The sequence below is a fragment of the Macaca nemestrina genome, chromosome 19, assembly GCF_043159975.1.
Source record: "Macaca nemestrina isolate mMacNem1 chromosome 19, mMacNem.hap1, whole genome shotgun sequence".
In the NCBI taxonomy this organism is placed as follows: domain Eukaryota; kingdom Metazoa; phylum Chordata; class Mammalia; order Primates; family Cercopithecidae; genus Macaca; species Macaca nemestrina.
In genome coordinates, this window is record NC_092143.1 from 58,359,579 (window position 1) to 58,385,311 (window position 25,733).

Here is a 25,733-nt window from a genome sequence, read left to right on the forward strand (position 1 = left end):
CACAGTTTACACAAACTGTAATTCAGACAGAGAAATTAGAAAGCACACCAGAGTCTCTTGAATTTTCACTTTCCAACAATTCACACTTTCTCACTTTCCATTCTAGTCTGCACTGTCACACTGACAAAACAGAAATAACATATGTGAGCGACACCAATCTGGGAATCACTCTCATAACCTTCTACCCAGTCATTCAAATCGCACTGCCTGACCTTCAGGTGTCCATTTGTCCTCTCATGCCCACTAAATGACAGGGGAATGAGTGACTCTTATGGGGTTCCATACGGGAAGACCCTCAATGTCCATTTTCACCCAACGTCACTAGCTGGTACCTACCCGGAAGGAATGAACGGAACCACTCCAATGCAATCCCAGCCACTCCTGCTAGTTCAAGCATTCGGTTCAGCATCACCTCATGACCAACACGAAAGCAGCTGAGGCTCTAATATAATCATCATGGAAAGTTGTCCCAAATCCTTCATTGGAGGAAGATCCTTCATACACACCAACGCTGTCTCCAAGCCATGCCGGGGTCTGAAACCAGACTGGAAAATATTATATATGTGTATATATAGTAAAACTCCCACAAACCACTTTCTATGACTCTTCTACTTTGTCATATTTATTTACAGCTGCTTAACCAATCCTATATATATTGCCTTCTCAAGATGAAAATATGAACATTTAAGGAAAGATCCTTTCCATAGCAGAAGGTAAACTTAAAGCATATGAAGACCTGGTGCTGCCTGTTAAGGTAGTTGAGGTGATCCCAAATGGAAAATAGTTTGTCCTGAAGGGAAGAAAGAAAACACAATATTGGTTTCCAAGGCTAATCTAAACAGGGTGGACAGAAATCAGTATTCAAAAGAGAGTGAGGGAAAAAAAAAAAAAAAAAAAAAAAAGCCTTGACTCAGCAGATAGAATAGCAATGCCAGATTAACCCTTGAAGGTCTGTTTGATATTATCAAATGTGTCTTTACTCCTCCTGAATCCCACCACTTTCATAATCCTAACTACCATCACCCTGACAGCATTATCCGACTCCCTCCTGATCCAAGAGCGCTAGACTGATTGCACTTGCTTATGATGGAGCAGGGCCAGGAACCTTAGAAAGAACAACAACTTGAAATGGTAAGAATTTTTTTTTAAATGATCAATGGAGCTCCAACAGCTATCATACATAAAAAGCAAAAAGAATTCAACCCAACTAAAAGAATTTCAGTTTTCCTTCTCCTTAATGAATAGGCTTTTAAAAAACAAAGTAATAGACATTACATAGAGTATTTAAAGTTTAACCAGATAATTCACTGTTTTTCCCCCCCTTGGGTCCTTTATTATAAGATTGAGGACTATTTCCTTTTTGCTTGCCCCTTTCACCTAAACTAATATAATAGTGACTACTGAAACTTTTAGTCCTACTGCCAAATTTTACCAACTTCCTCTAGTTCCAGAATCATCTAAAACAAAATTAAGTGGGGTAAATCACTGCAGTATTATTTTCTATGTACTTATCCTAAATTATTTTTGAGTCAAACTGCTATCTATAAAAATGCTCATCACATATAATTGCATTTAAGGTTAATAGAATTCTGTCTTATCTCCATTTAACTTGCTCTACTAGCCAGACTCATTCCATCCTTGTCAGTTATTTTCTATCTATATTAAAACAAAGAAAACTTGGAAATACCCATTTGGTATACTGCCTCCCCTACCTACTTGGTATATATTTTGGTTCCTATGTCAATTATTCTGATGTCAAATACCTAGAAATCTTTTAGATAGATTTGGACCTGAGATAGCAAACATAATACTCATTATGTTTTTCTGGACATCTTTACTAACTTTACTGTATATCATAAAGAATAATAAGTCTCTCACTAAGGATAATGCAAAGAATTGACTCACCTAGGCATAAAACTCGGAAAACATTACTTTGCAAGAGAGAGTTCACTTGGTTGCTTAGTAATATGATGTAGTTTTCTTCCTAAAATTTTAAATTCTCATGTTTGACATACTGACTTCTTGTTGCATAACCTGAAGTTCCAACCACAGTCAAGTATAAGAATCTTCTCAAACCATTCGTTATACAAATATTGGCTGTCTAAGTAATATATGTTCAGTCAAATAAACATTTGCTGTGATGGCCACTATGATCTAGGAATCATACAGGATGTGCAAATGAGTAAGGTATACCACCAGCTATCTTGGAATTCATAGTTTAGTCGAGACAGTTATTAAAAAAAAGTGATAGTGATACACTAGAAATTCCCCCAAGGAATACAAAAGAAGAAACCATATTTCTTAGGGGAGCACCAACAATCTGTATCTTAAGTGATAAATGAGTATTAAGGTGGCAGTGATCCTAATAACCAACAGAGGCTAAAGCATTAGTGTATGTATGTGCAATTTACAGGAATATCAGAAACCAGATTACTATTCATAATTAAAATATATTATATGCTGTATTTAGTTTAGTAGGCGGCAAGTTATTGCAGTATAATGGAAAAATCCTAGCACACAATGAATGTTCAATAAATATTAAACTGAGGATCTCAGACAGAAGCACACAAATAATGACACAGATTTTCCGAAGAATTATTTCCTACATACATATGCACCTCCTAAGAGACAGCAAATTTGTTTTGTTCCCTAAAGTCTCTTCTCCAAATTTCCATCTTGTGTATATGAAGCTTCATAATCACATTTCAAACAAAATTTGGATGACGGTGCAGACACAGGACTTTAAGACACATCCCTTTTCCCTCAAAACACACCCATCAGATAATGGGCAGAGATACTGTCGGGATACTACTGTTAACACTTATGAGTATGGAGGGTGGGAAAGTAAAGGAAATTTTACATTGATATACATTCAGGAGACTGAAGTGACCTAAGCAGCTAAAGAAATACACCACTGCCCCCACCAAAATACAACAACAACAACAACAACAAACCTGAGCACTAGTATGTTAAATGAATTAGGATTTATTGTAAATGAACTGTCATTATACCAAACATGGCAAATTAGGAAATATCAATAGGTATAATTTGCTAAATAAAGTTTTAATGTTACAGTAAAAAAAAATGCCCTCTGAGTTACAAACAAGATCCAAATAAAGCATCTCAGTTAATAAAGGATAATTTACTTACAGGTAGAGTGTACATCAGGAAAATCCCAATCCCTGATATTGGAGTCCCAACATTAGTTTTTTTTTAAATTTTATTTTTGAGACAAGGTCTCACTCTGTCACCTAGGCTGGAGTGCAGTGGCACAATCACAGCTCACTGCAGCCTCCATCTCCTGGGCTCAAGCCATCCTCTCACCTTAGTCTCCCGAGTAGCTAGAACCACAGGTATGCACATCACACGTGGTTGATTTCTTTTTATTTTGTACATAAGGGGTCTTGCTATATTTCCAAGGATAGTCTTAAACTCCTGGCCTCAAGTGATCCTCCTACCATGGCCTCCTAATGTGCTGAGACTACAGGCATGAGCCAGCACACCCGGCCCCAACATTAGTCATTAATGTATATTAAAAACAACTCAGGCTCTGCTTCATTAAGTAACAGTTTTATATTTTGTCATAGAATCTGAATAAAGTACACTAACTAGACTCCCTTTTCTAACTACTGATGAAATTTTAGATAAAAAATTAATATTATATATTTTAATACGTCTTATGGAAACATGAAGCATTTGGTACCAGTAGGCCAAAATACTACTATAAAATATCTTAGAATATAAATTGGATTTCATTCTATCTTGATTAGCTTTCTCCAAATTTCTAACAATGGCAACAAACAGTGACATCTCATAAACTAAATATCTTACAATTGACAGAATATTTTTTCAAGTTTTTGCAAATTATTCTGTTTTTATAATAGTTTGATGCAAGAATTATGATTTCCCCTGTTTTACTGGAAAGACAAGAAAAATAGTCTAGGTGACTTATCCAAGATAACACATTACGTTCAAAGCAGAAACAGAGCTAGAATTCAATTTTCCATTCATTCAATCTGAAAATATCACAAGTCTAGTATTAACAAGGACACCATGGGGAAGAGAAGGATCAATGAGACGTGAACTCTACCAATTAAGGAAACTGCAGTCCTATTACAAGAAAAATTGAGACAGTTTATTAGATACTGCAACAGAGGAACACACATATTATGTTAAAATGAAATTGCAAGGATAAAGTAATGAAGCTAAAGGAGTGAAAGAATTCTTCACAAGGAGGTGGATTTGAATTAGGCCTTGAAGGTGGGGGTGGAGACCAAAAATTGATGAAGGCCATTATAGGCTCAGCATTGTCACAGAGACCTAAAAATATAAGGAGTGTCTGTGTAAACTATATAGGTAATTTTTTTCAAATGAAAAAGTGATAATATATCTTTAATAGAAATCAAGCCCACACATGGTATTTAATGAAAAAACAGATATGGCAGAGGCTGGTAGTTGTTCTCCAAGAAGGACCCTTCCCCACAGTTAAGCTCCTCCACTTTTTATCTTGGAACATGCCTCCTCAAATAAAGATTTATTCTCTAGCCTACCTTTCAGCTCAGTGCAAGTGTATGCCTGACCAATGGGACATGAGGAGAACTGTTTATTCAACTTTCAGAACATGTCTTTAAAGGGACTATGCATGCCCTTTCTTCCAGCTGCAAGCTATCTCAGACCACTGAGATAAGAACAAAATCCTAGAGACAGCAAAGCAACAAGATAGAAGGACCTAGCTTCCTTGATATCCTGGAGTAACAGCTATCTCATAACTCATAGGACTACCCACCTTCAGACTCCAACATGCAAAGTGAACTTCTATTTGATTATGTCACTTAAATTTTGAGACTCCATGATACCAGTGCAAACTTACACATCAGCTTATAGAATAGACTGTGCTATAAAGTGAATAGCTAATTTATTGGATCTCGATTCTCCAAACCTAAGAAAAACAATCTGAAAATATTTAAATTAACTGCAAAGGGTTTAATAAAATCAGCAGCATACACTTGTAACAGGCTATCAAATGCATGTTTTAATTTTAGTCTACACAGCAAGCCTAGACAATAGGAAGGTCAGGGATCAATATCACCATTTTACATGTGATGAATAAGACAACACATAGTGAATTAATTACACAAAGTATTTGATACTATGAATTATATTGGATTTAGCCACTTTTAATCAGTAAAATAATCATTACATATATTATATACTGCATTTGATACACTAAAGATCCATTCATGAAGAAAATTTAAATGTTACTAATGCCAGAAAAAATAATCAGTAAATGAAAACTTGATTTTCACTGTCACTTCACATTACTTCACAATGTTTTCATTTACTGATTGGACTTTTCAGACCACTATGTTTTACTGTGATTATATTTAAATATTTAATTGCTATCCATTTTATTATTTACAGAGAACAGAAGAGAAATTCAATCAGAAAACATAAAATATAATGCAAGTAAAGAAACAGAGTAGGTTGTAAGTCCATGGGGAAAATCTGAAAAGAGAGTAGCTGTTGGACAAACCCTCTTAATCAAATTGTCTACAGACACATCTACTGGCCCTTGTCTCACATATCCCATAGTTAAATGCATTCCAAACAAAAACTGAAAAATAATACTCAATTCAATGATTTCTTCCTGCGAGGTCTTCATTGGCTCACCATGCCTTACTGAACTCAATGGCTCTCTCCATCAACGCATGGCGGAAATATGAGGCAGTCACAGCCCTTTCTTTGTTCTTTTCAGTCTTCCTTTGGGTGAGGTCTTGGTGGCAACAGGAAGCCAATGAGACCAGAATCAAACATTTTAGATCACTATTTGAAGTATATAGTACAATCTCTCTTGCATCCCTAACTCCCGCCAACAGTTTTACAACTATTTACTGTTAGGTAGGTGCAAAAGAAATTGTGGTTTTTGCCATTCCTTTCAATACCCAAACCCACTGAATAGTACCTGAGAACTATTTCAATAGTTCCATTTCAATAGTACCTAAGAACAGAACATTGATCCTTCTTTCTTTACACAGGGTTCAGCCTTCACTTACTTTTGAATATGCTTTTGTACATTCTTCTTAAATTTTGCAACAATAAGCCTCTTCTAAGTTTAAAGATGAGTCAGATATTCACTAGTCCTATCGTTGTGGACAACTCACTTACTTTTTCTAAGCCTCAGTTTATTGATTTGTGAAACAAAAGTCTAAAAGTATATGATCTAAAATGTCCTTACCAGAAACAAAATATAATTATCAGATAAACCTCATTCATGTCTTAGTTTGCATCCTAATGCGGTAGGGGCTGTTTTGAATGATCTGTTTTGAAAAGGAAGTTTGCTCTCAGATCAATTCTCACAAGCTAAATTGGGATAGTAATAAACAACAGTAAATGGTCCATGTAGAAACTAGTCCTGGCCTTCTTTTTGCCAAAGGACACAACTCCTTAGCTATTAAAAATTATGTATCTCCCTATCCTCTTATCACAAACGTACACTTTTAATAAAGACAAGAAATTGTTGGGGAAACTAGGTGGTTGGAAGTCGGGTATGCGGAAGACCGGATTTAAAACTTTAAGTAACTATCTGCTCCAAGTTACTCAAAATGCTTCAGAGACTATTTCATAATTCCCCATCACCTTCTTATAAGAAAAGGAGAGAAGACTTTACCACTCTACCTGCTATAAAAAGTAATTTATAAAACTTTGGGAATTAAGTTATAATTGGATGACTTATTTTTGGTAATACAATAAAAAAAGAACAGAATTAAAAAATAATAAATAATTCTCATCTTAGCAATCAAGTTAAAATTTCGAAAAGTTAAATAAAAACAGAGTAAGCCATAAAAACTTTGGCAATTCCTACTAGTACTCCCTGTATTCTTGTTTAGTACTTTCCTTCTTGTAGTGGGGGAGAGTGGGAGAGGAGGCTTCAAAGTGAGCCTTGCTAATCTTAACATTTAAGAAATTAAGATCTGAGCTATTCTTTAAACCACCTCACTGACAACAACCTGTTCCAACAAATCTTAATTAATGCCAATTTTCTATTTCTGGCAAGCATCAGGTCATCTTCAATGAACACAAATTAAGCTATAAACTGAATAATCATTGTATGAATTGTTGTATTTCATGCAGATATGCTAGAGAATAACTACATTATGAATTTAAGACAGCCACAGTGGCCTGCAACATGCTCTGCTAGGCAATTATGCGTATGTCTTTTGTAAAAATAAAAAGAAAAGTGTGATGTTTTCAGACTTCCCAGTGGGAGTGTAACAAATGGGTGATAGGAGAGTGGTTGAGCAAGTGGTCATGATAAATATTCTGCTTATTCTCTGCTTAAGAACATTTCCTAAAGGATGCAGTCATGCTGCTTCGGAAACTATACTGGGGTATTCATTCATTCAGGCCTCCTTTTCTTTGCCTAGACACGTATCAGAAAAGGAAAAATGATGTTAATAACTTAGCCTCCCTCTACCTCCACCCAAACATTGGATTATCTACATTTTGTTAGCAATTATGATTTGACTAGTAACAGTTAGCAAGAAACAAGAATTTCAATCTATAAGTCCAAGATCAACAATAAAACCTTGAGAGTCTCATGAAGTCTTTAGTTCTCCCATTACCCACAGTATGTTTCCCGCTCTCGAGGCACCGTCTTCTAAAAACAAACAGTACAAAGTTACATTTAAAATATGTCATGCTGCTGTCCATAAGCCTAAATCTTTACCCAAAATGATCCTCCTCATGTTAGACAAGCAAAAACAGTGTGAGGTTTTGCATCCTCCAAATGTAAGTGGGTTGTGGAAATGTTTTTTTTTTTTTTTCCATTCTTCAAAACTATTTACAACTAGCCTATAAACTGAAAGAGTTTCAACATACCTGTCTTTGACAAGCCAGACTTTCATTCTGGGGAGTAATCATATAGGACAGCAACAATCAGGCAGAAAAACTGCCAACAGCAATGGGAGAGTGTTCACTCAATAGAATCTTATAATCAATACTTTTTAAAATCACAGTTTCATTAGACTTAGGCTACAAATGTTTAAGAAGGTTAAGAGCGATTGGCTTTAAGTCAGACATCAAATCCCAGGTTTATCATTTTCTAGCTCGACGAACTTTTTCAAATTACTCACCCCTCATCTGCCTCTGATTCTTCACCGGTAAAATGGGGAATATAGTATCTACCCATCTCAAATCTTTTGTTTCAAGGTAATTTATGTGAAGTCCTTGGCATTAAGCTTAATATAAAGGATCAATAGATGTTAGGTATTATTTTTATTATCATGTCCCTATTTATTAATTTGCTTGACATACTACATAAAACACAGCATTTCAGCACTATGCCAAGAAAATTAATGGTACAAAGGAATGAGTTCCTTACCTTTAAGAGCTTATATTTGTGTTGGAAAGACAACACTTTTTAACATGTTGGAATATCATATACATGAATAATTCAAGAGAGAATTTAGAAATTCTCAACTTTAAAATCAAAAAATAACATTAAGTATGAGGCTTAAGACATCTTCACAGAGAAGAGGCTGAAAGACCTCATTAAATAACACAGAAAATGGTCTGAAATACTCAAAGGCAGAAATGGTATTTTATTCATCTATTAACCCCCACAACTTCTACAGTCTCAAGAACACAGCATGTGCTGAATAAATGTTAACGGAATGAACATATGCCTTAAAACTTCCAAAAAGTAATCAGGATCTTACACAGTAAACACTGAGTAGGCACTTAGTAGGTATTTAATTAACTTAACGGTAATAGCTACATCTCCACAACTTTATCTTAATTTCTCTGAGGTCCTCTAATTTCTGTGATGTTCCTCTAATTTGACAACTAACCACCCCGCATATATATACCTAAGTACTAAGAACAGGCCCAGGAGATGCATACTAGCAGACTAGAGAGAGTCCAGAGATCATATGGACATCTCACACTGCACCAGCACAGTCCATAACTTATTAAAAAAAGAAACTCAATAGAATAACGACCTGAACTCCAGTCAACAATTATCAATTTCATTTCTGCTTGGGTGTGTGAGAAGGCATAGGATAAAGAGTTTTTCATCGTCCTAAAAGAACTAGGATTTATTTTTAGGAATTAAGTGCTATTGCTTTTAGAAAACCTGGCTCAACAAAAATAAAATTTTTATTCCTTCTGAAAACAAATCAACTATAAAAAGAAGTCCCCATGTGAGCATAACAACTGTTTTGCATTTGAATTATGTTGTCAAGTTCAAAACAATGAAGCAAAACTAAAATCATTTTGGCGAGTGGCAATTAAGGGCACAAGCAATAAAATAAGAGATGAAGAGCACCACTTAGAAAAAATAATTAAATAAAATCATCCCAGTTAAATGCCTATTCCTCTTCAAAGATTTTCACCTGCATAGGATACTTGAAAGACTCACACACAATGTAATTTTACATCCATTTTGGGTCCTATTTCTGCACTGAAATATTTATAGAGTGTTCAGTGTTTCTGGAGTAAATTATACCTAGATCTTGATAAAGCTGAAATCACTAAAATTACCTTTTTTTGCTCAATTATATGGAAGAATGGAGAAAGAAAGTTTGACAGCATAAAAAGATATATTAAGAAATGGCCATTTCGTAGCTATAATTGCATAGCTTAGTGGTTATTGATGCCCTGAGGCATCGATATATATGCAGTCACCACAGCTATTTTTACCAAAGGCTTCAAATAAAATGCAAGTAAGTTTATGTTACGTGAATACACACATTATATTTGTTTTGTTTTATTTTGTTTTGTTCGAGACAGAGTCTCGCTCTGTCGTCCAGGCTGGCGTGCAGTGGCATGATCTTGGCTCACTGCAACCTCTACCTCCCAGGTTCAAGCAATTCTCCTCCCTCAGCCTCCCAATTAGCTGGGATTACAGGTGCAGGTCACCACTTCAGGCTGATTTTTGTATTTTTAGTAGAGATGGGTTTCACCATGTTGGCCAGGCTGGTCTTGGACGCCTGACCTTAGGCAATACGCCCACCCTGGCCTCCCAAAGTACAGGGATACAGGCGTGAGCCACTGCACCCAGCCAATATTTGAATATAAAACTTCTTAATTTTATTGGTTTATACGTTAGGAATAACATATGAAAACACATATGAGTAGGCAAAAATGGAAGCATGGTACTGTGTTAAGCATATTGTTATAAATAACTTCCAAAATGAAATACGAAAAAATTCTAGAAATATTATGTTATACTATGAATTCTAAAAATCTTCCAAATTCTGAATCACGGTTATGGACTGAATGTCTTTGTACTTTCAAAATTCATACGTTGAAACTATAACCCTCAGTGTATCTGCATTTGAAGATGGGCCCTAGAGCGAAGTGATTAAGGATAAATGAGGTCCTAAGGATGGAGCCCTGATCCAATAGGATTGGTGTCCTTATAAGAAGAAACAGTAGACAGCTGGCTGTGTCTCTGTGCAGACATATGGAAGAAAGGCCAATGTGATGACACGCAAGAAGGCAGCCACTATAAGCCAGGAAGAAAGTCCTTACCAGAAACAGACACTGCCAGCCTTAATCTGGGCTTTCTGCCTTCCAGAACTGTGAGAAAATAAATTTCTGTTATTTAAGCCATCCACTCTATGGTATTTTGTTATGGCAGCTTAAGCTGACTAAGACAATCACAATTAAGTCTGGGAGGACTTAATAGTGATTAAGAGTCATCTTCCAAACTCACTGCATTACTGAGGCATTCTGTATAAAAAGTATTTCCTTCCCATTCAGCAATCCAATCTTACATCAACAATGGGATAACTACCAGAAATGTGAGTGCCTGTGCACGCGCACACACACACACACACACTTATTTGAATTCTTGTGGGGCTCGACTTCTACTTTTCAAATCACGAAAAAAGTAACAGGAGACATTTCACAATGAACCACAAATAGTCAACTATGGCTGCAATATCAGATGTTTGATTATAAAGGCTTTACAGTTACCCAAGCCCAAGTCAATTACGATTGTGCTGAAAACTTGAAACCTGATCTTGCTGGGTAGCATTTCACATAATGATTTTCTACTCAGAAAATGCTGCCACAGTAATATATAATCTTATCATTCTCCTCAAGAATTACTTTATTTTGTCCCTACATTTAAAAAGTTTAAGTTAAAAGAAGCCTAACTTATTAGATACTACAGAGTTATTTTAAACAATTAGTGATATTCATGTGCAAACTATGACTTCTTATTTAATCAAGTTACACCATTTAACTCAAAACTAATTAAATATGTACAGAAAATATACAATGCCCCAAAACATTTTAAGTGACATATTTTGGGTAAAACCAAATGTATACAAAATTGGCCAGATTAGAAATTCAAAATTTTATCTAAATGTAAGGTGTAATGTAGGCTTTACCATTCATACATAAGCCCTATAGTATCAGAATATTATATAATAGATTTATCCAGATACCATCTAACTAGAAAAAAGTACCATATTTAATTTAATCAAACAATCATCAAACATACAAAAGACTGTAGCTTTTGATTAATCACTTTAAGTGATTAATATGTGTGATACAGTCTCTTGAATTTAGGGATACCTCATGTTTTGTGTGTTTCACTTTATTATGCTTCACAGATACTGCATTTTTTACAAATTGCAAGTTTGAGGCAACCCTGCATCAAGCAAGTCTATTGGTGCCATTTTTCCAACAGCATTTGCTCATTTCCTGTCTGTGTCACAGTTTGGTAATTCACACAATATTTGAAACTTTGTCATTATTATATCTGTTATGGTGTTCTGTAATCAGTTATCTCTGATGTTACTACTGTAATTGTTTGGAGTGTCATGAACAGTGCCCAAATAAAATGGTAAACTTGGTCAAAATTCTATGAAGGCTAGGAGAGGTGAGAAAGCTGCAGAAGAAAAGTTAGAAGCTGGCAAAGTTTGGTTCATGAGGCTTAAGGAAAAAGGCCATCTCTATAACATAGAAGTGCAAAGTGAAGCAGCAATTACTAATGTAGAAGCCCCAGCAAGTTGTCCAAAATATCTAGCTAAGATCATTGACAAAGGTGGCTATACGAACTAGATTTTCTATGTAGACAAAACAGCCTACATTCATTACTGAAAGAAAATGCCATCTAGGACTTTCATAGGTAGAGAGGTGAAGTCAACGTTTGCTTTCAATGCTTCAAAAAACAGGCTCACTCTCCTGTTTGGGGCTAATGTCACTGATGACTTTATGTTGAAGCCAATGATCATTTAGCATTTCAGAAATCCCAGAGCACTTAAACATTATGTTACATCTGCTATACCTGTACTCTATAAATGGAAAAACAAAGCATGCATGACACCACATCTGTTTACAAAATGGTTTACTGAATATTTTAAGCTGTTAAGACTTACTGCTCAGGAAAAAAAAAAAAAGATTCCTTTCAAAATACTACTGTTCACTGACAATGTATCTAGTCACCCAAGAGATGAGGGAGATGTACAAAGAGACTAACGTTTGCTTTCATACCTGCTAAGACAACATCTATTCTGCAGTCCATAAATCAAGGAATAATTTTGATTTTCAAGTCATCTTATTTAAGAAATATATTTCCGGCCGGGCGCGGTGACTCAAGCCTGTAATCCCAGCACTTTGGGAGGCCGAGACCGGTGATCACGAGGTCAGCAGATCGAGACCATCCTGGCTAACATGGTAAAACCCCGTCTCTACTAAAAAATACAAAAAACTAGCCGGGCGTGGTGGTGGGCACCTGTAGTCCCAGCTACTCAAGAGGCTGAGGCAGGAGAATGGCATAAACCCGGGAGGCAGAGCTTGCAGTGAGCTGAGATCCGGCCACTGAACTCCAGCCTGGGCGACAGGGTAAGACTCCATCTCAAAAAAAAAAAAAAAAAAAATATATATATATATATATATTTCCTAAGGCTATATATATATATGTATATTTCCTAAGGCTATAACAGTCATAGATAGCAATTCCTCTGATGAATCTGAGCAAAGTGAACCGAAAATCTTCAGAAAAGAGTTCACCCTTCTAGATGCCATTGAGAACATTCATGATCCACGGAAGGTGGTCACAATAGCAACATTAACAAGAGTATGGAAGAAGTGGATTCTGATCCACTTCAACACTTCAGTGGAGGAAGTAACTGCAGATGTGGTAGAAATGACAAGAGAACTAGAATTTGAAGTGGAGCCCAAAGTTGTGACTGAAATTATTTCAATCTCATGATAAAACTTTCACAGGTCGGGAGGTGCTTCTTATAGATGTGTAATGAAGATAATTTCTTGAGGTAAAATCTACTTCTGGTGAAGATACTGTGAACATTGTTGAAATACAAATAAATGATTTAGAATATTACATTAACTTAGTTGATACAAAGCAACAGCACGGGCTGACTCCAGCTTTAAAATAAGTTCTACTATGGGTAAAATATTGTCAAATAGCATTGCATACCACAGAAATATTTCAGGACAGGAAGTGTCAATCAATACAGAATACTTCACTGTTGTCTTACTTTAAGCAACTGCCACAGCCATTCCATCCTTCAGCAACCACTATCCTGATCAGTCAGCAGCTATCAACATCAAGACAAGGCTCTCTCCACCAGCAAAGTGATTATGACTTGTTGAAGGTTCAGATGATTGTTACCATTTTTTTTAGATAGGGTCTCATTCAGTCACCCAGGTTGGAGTGGAGTGGCACCACCTCAGCTCACTACAGCCTGACCACATCGGCTCAAGTGATCCTCCTGCTTCAGCCTCCCTAATTAATATCTGGAACTATAGGTATGTACCACCAAGTCTGGCTAATATTCTATTTTTTGTAGAAACAGGGTCTCACTGTTTCTGTTGTTGTCCAGGCTGGTCTCAAACTCCTGGGCTCAAGAGGTCCTCCTTCCTTGGCCTCCCAAAGTGCTGGGATAACAGGCATGAGCCACCATGTCCAGCATAAAGTATTTTTTTAATTAAGGTATGCACAGTGTTTTTCAGACATAATGCTACTGCACACCCAATAGACTACAGTATATAAACACGACTTTTATATGCGCTGGGAAACCAAACAATTTGTGTGACTCCCTTTTATGCAATATTCTCCTTACTGTGATGGTCTGGAATCAAACCTGCAATATCCTCAATGAATGCCCGCATTATGGATTCCTTATTAAGAAATGCTACTATAAACTGAAGTCAGTTTTGAGGGAAAAAAAAAAAAACAGATTTGCAAAGGGGGAAGGAAGACTTGGGATAAGATGACCAGAAAAGAAGATAGTGCAATAATCCAGGTAAGAAATGAAAAGTATCTGAAGAATTGCAAAAAGTATGGTACACAGAAAGAAAGACGTGCTTAGGAAGTAAAACTAACACTACCCAGAACCATCTGGCCATGACGTCCGGGGAGTTAAGAATGGCACTGATTGAGATTTCTAATCTGAGTAATGATGACAAGTAAAATTTTATGTCAACTAAGAGCTAGATTATTCTCGAAGCTTGCTTATACACATGTACACACACAAATATATGCAAATTGCCCTGTGTTTCTGTTTAATAACACCATTGTCTCATACATCCCTCTCTAAGTAGCTGACTGTGCACACCATTTACACAATGAGAGAATTAGATGTTAACAAATGGCAGGGATGACACTGTGAGCTAACACTGTAATTCTAAAATGCCCAACACAAACAAACTAGACCACCATTTCAGTATTAAAGGAAGGGCGCCAACATGGAGTCTGCAGATAAGAATTGATTTTGCAGTAGAAATTACTTGCGTTTATTTCTTATCTCTAGGCAAAACATTGCAGCGGCAAGAAAGAATCATCTCCTAAAGCACTAATTAGCAACATAAATCTCACCAAGAGCAATGCCAAGAAATTTTATTGTTTGTCACTATACATGGTAATAGAATTTCTGACATGTTATCCCCCTAAAGAAATGCAACATCTTTAATAAACCACAGTACAAAGTGGAGATTTTAATTTCAGCATATCATAACAGAGACTGCAAAACAGAAAACATAAAAAGTCTTAAACAAAACGAGGTAAAAATAAATTCCGGAATTATCAGTGGAATAAAAAATTCTCATTGATACTAGAATAATGACAAAATCTGGGATGTCAATGCATGTTCTACATCACAAAATCTAAAATATGTCCATTATTCTGAGGAACACTAAACATAACAGATACTGTTTATAAAACTTTTTAAAATGTCCCTACTGAAATATATAATTATAGGTTGCTTCTCTGTAAACAGTTGATGAAATTTAACATAGTTTTTAAATCTAAAGTATGGCATCTCTAATATTGTTAAAATGTACCTCATAAATACTGTCTTGCCCTCAACCCAACAGAGGTTTTCTTAATTGCTTTGTGTGGTTTGTGTGTGTATATATATTTTAATTTTATGACCACTTCAGGCTCATTATAAACTATTTGCCTATTACCAAATAATATAAAACTAAATCACAGTTCCTGCTACATTAGTAACAGGTATCTTATAATGATAATGTCCAGCACATACAAAAATTATTCCTCACTGATGAATGGTTGTTTTGCTCTCACTACATAAGTCAGGTAAGCCTTACTCCATGACCTTGCAACCCCTGGATATGTTACTATTAACAGAGCACACATTTCTTTGGAAGCATCACTTGAAAAATTATGTGAGACATGGCATCAAAAAACACATCCTCAGGCATCAAAAATCCCACAGTCCTCTTGGTAAAGGAATGATAACTTCTGAACAAGCAAATCAAAAACAGAAAATCAGAATTGGAATGACCCCCAAAATCATCCAAAGCAACACTGTAACTAGACTTACTCCTCTTTTCTAAACAAATATTTTCACTTACTGCAGACGAGAACATACTCCACGGCAGCACCCTAACTCCCTGAGGAAGGAAGTGGGGATGTTTAGCTGAGAAGTCCAAAGAGGGATATCAAATATCCATCCACAAAAGCAGCAGACTGGAGTATTCACATTTTAATCCCGTTTATAGAAGCAGCATGGCTATTTGATTGTATGATTCCAATCATCTGAAAAGCCTTCCAATACTTTGATTGATCAACTGTTGACAATTAATAAACATAAAGGAGCAGAAACCCTAAAAACACTCAGAATCAGTGAAGCAAGTACACAGAGGGACCAGAATAAAATGACATTAATAAAATCTTCTATCCTATTATACAGAGGGGAAGTAAAAATTACCAAGAGTATTTTCATAAGAAAGAAAACCAGGTCTTAAAAAATCATTCTATTTTTTTTTCAACAAAACCACATGTCCTTCTGCTAATTTATTATATTCATATTTCATACTTCTTTTTTACCCACATGGAAGGTACTTATTTCATTCTGGCTTTTCCAAATAGAATTTAATCCTACTGTACACATTTCATCAATAATATGGAGACACAGAACATGATGTAAAAAGTCCTATTTTTATCATGTCTACATGAACTTTATATGATTTAAAGTGTCACTTGTAAAGAGGAAAACACAGCATACAATGTCAAATTTCACCTCAAATAACAGTAACATATATACTGAACACATTCAAATATCCTCATTGGTTTTGCCAAAATTACTAATGTAGTTTTTCTATTATAAGTTACAAGTTTAAACTAGTGGCTTTCACAGTGTTTGAAAACAAGCAACAGCACGATAACTTCAGTTGTTCACAGATAATCTGCTGGAAACTATCAGCATACATATATTTAATGGGATTTCCACAAACCTGTTAAGTTTCTTTTGATGTTAAAAATAACTACTATTACACATCATTAAAAACACAACATGTTAAAAAGAAGTTTCTAACTCTGAATGCAAGCCAAAGTCATTACTAAGCACCAGCAAATTAACATCTTGAGAATGAAGATTATTGACTAAACAACTATTTATTGAGTGTCTGCCGAGGGCCAGAAGCGTTAGGTACCCTGCCCTTAAGGAGCTCACACATAGGCAGGGAAGACATACAAAGACAAAATTACAGTACAGCGAGGTAAGCGCTATCGGAGACCTGCCTGACACATACAGAATGAAGGACCCCCATAGTACTTGACACAAATGGCCTTGCTTTGAGTACAGGTTGGAATGATGATGGTGGCTGAAGACCTTATCTTCTATTGTCTAGAAATGCTAGGTACAGTAGAGGACTGTTTGGGGGAGGACCATTAAAACATTACCTCTCATCCATAGAAGAGACCACCAGAGGGTTATGGCCATATTAGTAACTTTACAAGCACTTCCCTGTATTTAATCACGCATATTACTAATGTGCATTTCTTGAAACACATCATTAGTAAATACCTAGAAATCAATCAGCTATGTTTGACCTCATGAAGGTGGAATTTCTAAACTTTACTTAAGAAAAACACATACAGTTACATTTCATTTACTCAACTACCTTAAATATTTGGAAAACATTTAAGAACTTGGAAAGTAGCAAAACAGTACATTAAGGAGGCAAAATAAGTGTCCATATCTGCTCCTTGAAACAACATCCATACATACAAGACAGTCCTAAACTCACTCAAAAGCTAGGTATGTTTATTTTAGAGGTGACTCTAACAAGAAAATTAGAACTAGAAAACAAGGGAACAGGGAGCACAGATGCATGAGTCGTAAGTAATGGATTACCATTGACAAGAAGGGGGAAATTTAAAGAAATAGAATGAAAAAACAAATGGGAGCACAAAATGCATAGTCTGGGGCCACTTGATGCACAGCAGATTTTACAGAAGAAAACTTTAACTGTGTTCTCTTTCTTTGCTTTTCCTTTTCCTATTCAAACTGGTAATTGTGTGCAGGTACTTCACTAATACTATACTGGTTCATGAGTATTTGTAACAAAGGACTTTTTTCTTCCTTACAGAAGGACAAATAGTGACGCAGTGGGTGAAGTGGGGAGACAGATTCAATTTAGAGGACTAAGGAGTTACATTCCCCATTTCAGCGTTCTTTAATTACTCTTTGAAGAAGTTGGTTTTTAAAATTTGTTTGTCTTTGTTAACTACGCATGCTGAAAGCCCTCTTATATACCATTCTGGGAGGACCAGCATTTTGAAAATTTTGAAATCACGCTATAATATAACAAGTGTAATTAAAATGTTGTTGTGAGTCACAGTACAGGGATTTTTATATCTCCAGCTTCATAACAACTGATAACAGCAGAGTCACTCCTGTGGAGAAGAATATCTTAATGAACGAATTTCAAATGTCTGCTTTTAGGAGGTGCTTTTTATGTCCACACTGGCAGATTCCTCTGGCAACAACGCCCACATAAGACAGTTGACATCCTTAGATTTTTAGCCCTTCTTTTCTTTTGACTATGGCACAAATATTTTCAGTGCTTTCTAATTGTCATAAATATTTCCAGGGTTACTGACAGGTGGCAAGAAGAAAATTAATCTCCTGTTTTCCTGATTTTGTTCCCTAACTCCTTAAACTGACATCTGGGTTAAAATAGGATCTCCTTTAACAGAGTTGTTAGGTACTGTTAGCAACTAACCTGCCCACTGCTGCCTCCACTTTGTGGGGGAACAATTAGTGCAAACACAATGTGGTTATATTATCTTAGGCTACTTCTACAAAGCAGGCAGAAAAAAAGTCTCCAAAATAAAAAATGAAAATTTGAGCATAGGTTTCCTGTACCCCAGTAAATTGTGATGTCTATGGACCTACCTTGCAAAAGATACATTTTAAACAGCTAAAGGCTGATGTTACCCACACGTTAAAGTTATAGGAGTTATAGCTGAAACCTACTTTTCACAAAAAGTCAGCCTCAGAAGGATATTTATTTATCTTAGCAGTTTCTATATCCACATCAAATGAAAACATTCAAAAGGTAGTTTGGTAGGTTTAATTTCATCAAGTTGTGACTACTGATGCTCAATGGCTTACAGATGGACAACTCATGTACACAAATCTATTCTATGTAACAAGGCTGATTACATACACATATGACAACATCATAGTTGTTTTATCCTATAGTAAACCTTTTTCTCCTTGAGTAATATCATCTATACGGCCCTAACTTGCTATCTAAAACCATAAAATTAATACCTACGAATAAAGAATCATCACTGAAATATTATCTGGCAACCAAAAGGAATTCCTGTTATACGCTACAACATGAGGAAACCCTGAAAACATTATATGCTAAGTCCAATAAGCCTTTCACAAAAGGCTACATATCTATATTCCACTTATATTAAATGTCTAGAATAGCAAGTCCATAGAGACAGAAAGTGGACTAGCAGCTGCCAGAGGCAAGAGTAGTTGGGATATGGAGTGACCGCTAATGGGTGTAGGGTTTCATTTTAGGGTGATGAAAATGTTCTAAAGTTTGATAACGTTGATGATGCAGAACTTTGTGAATATAACATAATCCACTAAACTGTACATTTTAAAAGGGTAAATATTAGGCTCAACAGTTATTACAGGATGCACCAAGTAGAGTTTCTTAAACATAAGAGGACTAGATTTTCAACCACATTTACTGGCACTGAATTTTATCAAAGTGAGCTCATCTTTATATCCTGGGATCTGCCTATTAAACCTGTAAAAGTGTTTCTCTTTCACCACCTGGTTTCAGAAACACGATCTCCTCTTACAAGAAAAAGAAACAGGAATAACTTCAAGGAGGGGCTAAGTCACACAGTGCTGTTCTTTGTTAAGAAAGTACCTCCTGTATCAATCCATCTAATGTAATGTATTAACGTAACAGGCAAGTCCAAGGAAATCTTAAACCATCCAACTACTTCTCAATTAGAAAAGAATTTGTGGGTAGTTACCCAATTCACAATCAACTACAGTATCAAAATCTAGATACACCTACTGCTTAGCAACGAGTGGCAATTATTATTTAATGAAAACAGAAAATGTTTTAAATATGGATACTGACCTTGTTTCTTTTAACCCTTCTTTCTGAATGACTTCCAATATCTGCTTTGCTGTCATTGGTGAGTTGGGGTGTTTTTCTAGTGCCTAAAATATAAACATAAGATTCCGAGATTATTGCACGGCAGCATACAAAATGAAAATGTATGTGAATCATGCATTCTCTGTTTATTTTACTACAGGGGAAGGGGCGTTTACATCAAAGTAAGAGTCCATCATACAGGTCAGGTGCCCAAAGGGAGAACGTAATTTTTTTGGACATTTAAATCGGAAATTTCTGCAACAAAAAGGGGCCATCCTTCAAACATGTCACAAAGGCATACACACCAAAAAAGAAATGTGAACCCTAAAGAAAACAAGTTAACAAATGTATATAATTTCCTTTATTTAAAAAGTTTCTAATATTTTATGGTGAAAGTCATGTTTTCAGGCTGTTAAAATGTTTCCTAAGATTCCAGGTCCTTGGAAACATGGAGCCTGAATACTACCAATAGAAGAGAACAGAGTGTGGTCACAAACAGCCTCACTGGATTCGTGCCCAAAATATTGAAAGAAGCATACAGGAACCCAAGTAACTCATTACAGTGTGTTTTCCAGTTCAGCTCAGTTTCCTTTCCTTTGCCTTTTCCAATTAATTTCAAGTAAGCCCTTTCCTCTTCCATTTAGCCTATCTCAGTCATATGAACTCAGTCCCATTCTCTTTCTCTCCTCTTCTGCCCTACCTATCTTTTGTGAAAGGGGTTCTTTTAAACAAAGGGTGTGGAATACACAGGACATAGCTGATTATTTCCACAGGTCTTAGACCATCAGCCCTGGAAATCAGGTTCCTTTATTTTTCCAGGGACTTAACCCCATGTGGTGGAAACAATAAACAGTAGTGCCCCTACTGTGCACCAACATGAACTACAGGGACCACATCTGGGTACAAGAAACAAGTTACACACATCTTCACAATGACCTACTCCAAGGGTAGATGACACCTAATTAAAGATGCTATGCAGGAGCTTCATGCTCAAGTCATGGCCTCTTGTAACTTAGAAACACTAGAGTTCCAATCTATTATTATTTGAAGAATCATAATTATTAAGAATTAACAGGGTCATTCTGAAAATGTAAACTTGAAAAGGCTTCCAAATCTGTTCAAAATGGCTCTGTGATCTCTTATACTGTCAATAACCAAATTTCAACTGCTTCACAAGTGAAGGCTCTGTTCATCAAGGCCCTTCAGTGTGTTGCATGCAGCCTGCCCATCCTAACTTTTCAGATACTTTCCTATTCTCTCCTTTCTAGTTCCCAGGAAATTCCCCCTATTCCCAATCCTGATCAGCCCCGTCCTTACTCATAGTTGTAAATTCTTTAAAGAATACAGAAATATGAGCCACACTACAACAAGGGTATAGCAACAAGTATGTGAAAGGGAAAGAAGGAAAGTGGTCCTCGCAGAGGAGGACACTGTAGAGCTGAACTTAACACTGGAAAAGGGGAAACAGAAACATAGGCGAAGTTGTTTAGGGAAGAGGAGTATAAATATATTGGAAAAAAGGCAATAAGGAAACTGCACAATAGAGCTGAAAAGGGGGAAAGAATAGAGCACAGGGGAAAGAGGAAGAAGCCGATATGAAAACAAAAAGCTGACAGAAGTTTTAAAATAAGAACTGTAAGTAGAACAGTACATAATTATGAATTACTGAAAGGAGATGTTGTGTTCACATGGACTATATATAGGGTGAGCACTGCCTCAAATGAAAGGCAATGGGTCTCTCATAAAAGATATGGGCAGGAGGTCAATAGACACAGACACACAGGAAGCAAGCAAGGAAGAGGGCAACTGGAGGGAAAGGCATACGATGGGGAAAGAAGAGAAAGATAGGAGGAGGGTGAGAAAGGAGGAAAATTGAGCTGAACTGGGAATGTCTAAAGGCAAACTGATTAAATCTAGAAAGGGCCAAAGAAGAAACTCCAGTGTACTGGACAATGTTTTAACGGAAATTTGGGTGCACTTGAAATTGGGGTTACTCACTGTGGAGGATTCCCTGTTTCTCTTCCTGAGTACAGGCCCCTCAGCACACCTGGACAGCTCCTCCCAGCAATTGAGAGAATTTGGATAGCCCTGTCCCCTTCTCTATGACATCACATCCTACTCTACAAAGGAAGTAAAAGTGCCAAGAATTACATCATGAAGTGGATGAGAGGCAGGAAGGAAATGAAGCCACACAAAACACCAGAAGCCACCCTCAATTCCTGCAAGACAGAGAACAGAGACAGAGAAGGAGAGGTTCCTGGGTGCGAACAAGCTTTACTGATTGAGCTGTGTAAACATTAATAGAACAAAAGATAAGGAGAAATTATCTTCACAGAACAAAACATTGATGCCATCAAAATAATGTGACACATGGCAGAGACATGAATCAGACTCACAGACAGCCATACTCTAATACACTGAGTAGGGCAAGCCACAGTCAGAGCACAATGGCATCTTAAGCTACCAGACCCAAACCTTAGACTAACTGTCCATTGCCCCAACAATCTCTTGACCATAAGGCACTGCCTGGTCTTGTTGTTGCTTACATTTTGGATGTTTGGTGGGAGATCTGTTTTTTTGTGTTTTTTGTTTTGTTTTGTTTTTTGTTTTTTCTATTGTTACACAAGCAACTATTCATCAGGCTTTTCCATTAACTTCTACTACTTTAATGTTTAGAAATTCCTTTTATCCAGAGAGCATGCAAATGCCTACAAGTGTTTCTTTCAAGTAGTTGTTTTTTAATTCATCTGGAATTTATATTTTTTGCCAAGGTGAAATATTAACATCTGCCCCCTCCTCCCATAGTAAGCCTCACTTCCCCAACATAATTTGTTTCATACGCCACACATGGCTAGTGAGGCATCCTCTACCATATGTTAAGAGTAGGGCAATGAAAACGTTTCAAAATGTGAAACCTAAATATAATTGTGGGAACCCAATATATAAAACACACAAATGCAGAGCTGTTCATGTTGAGCTGGAGATGAGAGAGCTCGGACCCCCACATTTACTCCCTCTAATGGCTGACGGCACTTCTGGGACTTTTAAGAGTCTCCAGAGGAAACTGCATAACGCTGTCCTTGGGGGGCTTGTCCAGGGGTCCCACTAGGTCCCACTGATCTTTCCATCAATTGCTGAGTCAACACTACACTGTTTTAACTGCTGTAATATTATAATACACTTCGCTCGCTGAACAGGACACTGCTCTGATTATTCCTTCTTAAGTTTCTAAATATCCACTTTATTTTTTCCGGATGAAATTGAGATTGGAATTCAACGAAACATCTAATTACATCTAATTAAATTCCGACGAATTTTATACATCATTCCAATTAAGATTTACTTTGTAACCTGTAATAAACATTTTATTATTTTATATTTTCAGTTGCAACTTCGAATATACTTTTTTCAACTAATATTTCCCACATTCTATTGCTAATACATATAAAAGTCACTGAATCAGGGTAATTATTATCTGTATGAATAGTTAATTGAGTTAACAGTTTTAATAGCACACAGTATACAATCATGTTTTCTACAAATATTGTGAATTGCTTCTCCTTTATAATAGCTGTACGCTTTATTTATCTTTTCTACATTATTTATATTGGCTAACTAATCTTTCTTAGTCCATTTCAAAAAATTGTTGCTGAAAATTTGAGCACTTTACAATTCATTTCCTCAAAAACAGGCCCCTAAAACTGCTGAGTTTCGCTAAGAATATCTATAGCTAGAATTATTAGAACTAGCACTGCCAGGAAGATTGGAATTACAAACCACTGGCCACATATCACTGTCTCTTCACAAATCAGAGTCTGTCACAGTGCTCAGTCTTTACATAAAATGTCCTTTCTTTCTTTGTGAAACAAATTGTTCTCTTGTGTTAAAGCTATATTTGTGATCTTACTATACTCAATCTCTGAGATGTCTTGCATCTCTTATATACTGAAGTCTTTTCAATTCCTAGTTACTTTCTTTCTTCTTCACTTCTACTCCATGAAAGGTTTCAAATTCAACACTGCTCTCCACAAACGGGACTCTCCCTGCCTGGCGCACAAAGCATACACACAACTAGCTACGTTCCTGGTTGTGGATCTATTTTTCACAGGAGGTAAACAGATGTACAGAGCTGCCAAATATACCATTACATTCCACCTTCTTATCTAACTAACTCTATCAGGGCCTATCTCAAAGACTTATACATTCATACAGTTTTGAGGCAAGAGTCTCATTCCAGAAATTCCTCCACCCCCCATAGACTTCTACATGTCCTAGGATGGGGAGAAAAAATAAATACAAAAAAGGACCTGTAATACGTGCAATATAGATAAAGGAAAGAGAGAGACGATTGGCCAAATCATTTAGCGCCAAGTTAAGAATGCAATTTTATGTGTGTTAGGTTTGGTCCTTAAGTACCTTTTTGGTCCAGGAACACTGGCTCAAGCATATTAAGGCTTACTCAAGAATTCCTTGGTATCTCTCAAAGAGAAAACTCATTCTAAGTAACTCTAAGATAAACACATTGGATTAGTGTTCCTTTAAAGGTTAAAATTTTGGCCCTTCTGGCCCTAAATAAAACTTTCTGAGAGAGCTTACTTATTTGATGGTAAAACAAAAAATAATCCCTACAATTTAAGTATCATTTCAATGATAGATGTTTACATTTGTGGAATTCTACGTGGGTATCAGTGACCAGGCTTTTTCCCTTTTTCTAACATTAATGTGCCATCTTCCCTTAATCAATACTGGCAGTTCATTAAAGTGTTCAGATGTTTAGGGCCTCATGTCCGAGGTAAACGATTTTGGGGTTATAACAACAATAAACCATTATATACCTCTTTACAATTACAAATGACTTTTATACAATGTATTTTATTTTATTTGCTTCATACAATACATATTAATTTATTTGATCCTCAAAACAATTCAGTGAGATGCATAGAGAAGTATTATTAACATTCTCTGAGATGTGCAAAGCTGAATTGGCTCAAGGTCACAAAGCTAGTGAGTAGATGAACAGGACTTGTAGGCATGATGATACTGATGACAATGTTTAAGTATAATAAGAGCAGCTAATATTTATTAGACAACTCCTACGTGCTAAGTCCTCTCTGGGGGCTTTCCATTATTACAAAAGACTCTAGAGTTAATATATTTAACGTTCCCTATTTCTACTACTCTTGAAAAGCCTCAAAGGTCCATGTCATTTTGCTGAAACGTGAACTTGGGTTACTGATAGTCTTCAGATGAGAAAATAAATTACATCAAAAGTGACAGCACCTCAGCAAATGCCCAGTATTCACAGCTCAATTAGGTTGTTCTTCACTCCCAGCGTATGTGGCTGCTGGTTGAAGGGTTAAAGATGATACTAACAATTTTCTGTTCTATTTAAATGTTCTTTATGGTAAAATTATATGCTATTGTATAGCAGTCCCCCACCTTTATGGCACCAGGGACCGGTTTCACAGAAGACAATTTTTCACAGAATGGCAGGGGGGAATAGTTTCTGGATGAAACTCTTCCACCTCAAACAATCAGGCATTAGATTATCATAAGTCAAGGTATCATTGCTCTCACAAACCCCAGTTCAGGAATTTCACACTTAAGAACAATCAGCCCAGACATGGTGGCTCATGCCTGTAATCTCAACAATTGGGGAGGCTGAGGTATGCAGATCATTTGAGCCCAGGAGTTTGAGACCAACCTGGGCAACATGGCGAGACCCTGTCTCTAAAAACTTAAAAGTAAATAAATAAAAATAAGCAAGGCATAGTGGTGTATACCTATAGTCCCAGCTACTTGGTAGACTGAAG

At 36.3% G+C, this 25,733-nt stretch overlaps 1 protein-coding gene across 1 annotated transcript in view; it reads right to left on the minus strand.

Moving 5' to 3' along the window:
* LOC105498445 (ASXL transcriptional regulator 3) overlaps positions 1 to 25,733 on the minus strand; it is a 231,035-nt gene that overhangs the window by 181,062 nt on the left and 24,240 nt on the right. The window contains exon 2 of the mRNA XM_071085476.1: positions 19,903 to 19,985. Within this exon, the coding sequence (XP_070941577.1) occupies positions 19,903 to 19,985 (83 nt within the window). The remainder of the gene's footprint in view (positions 1 to 19,902; positions 19,986 to 25,733) is intronic.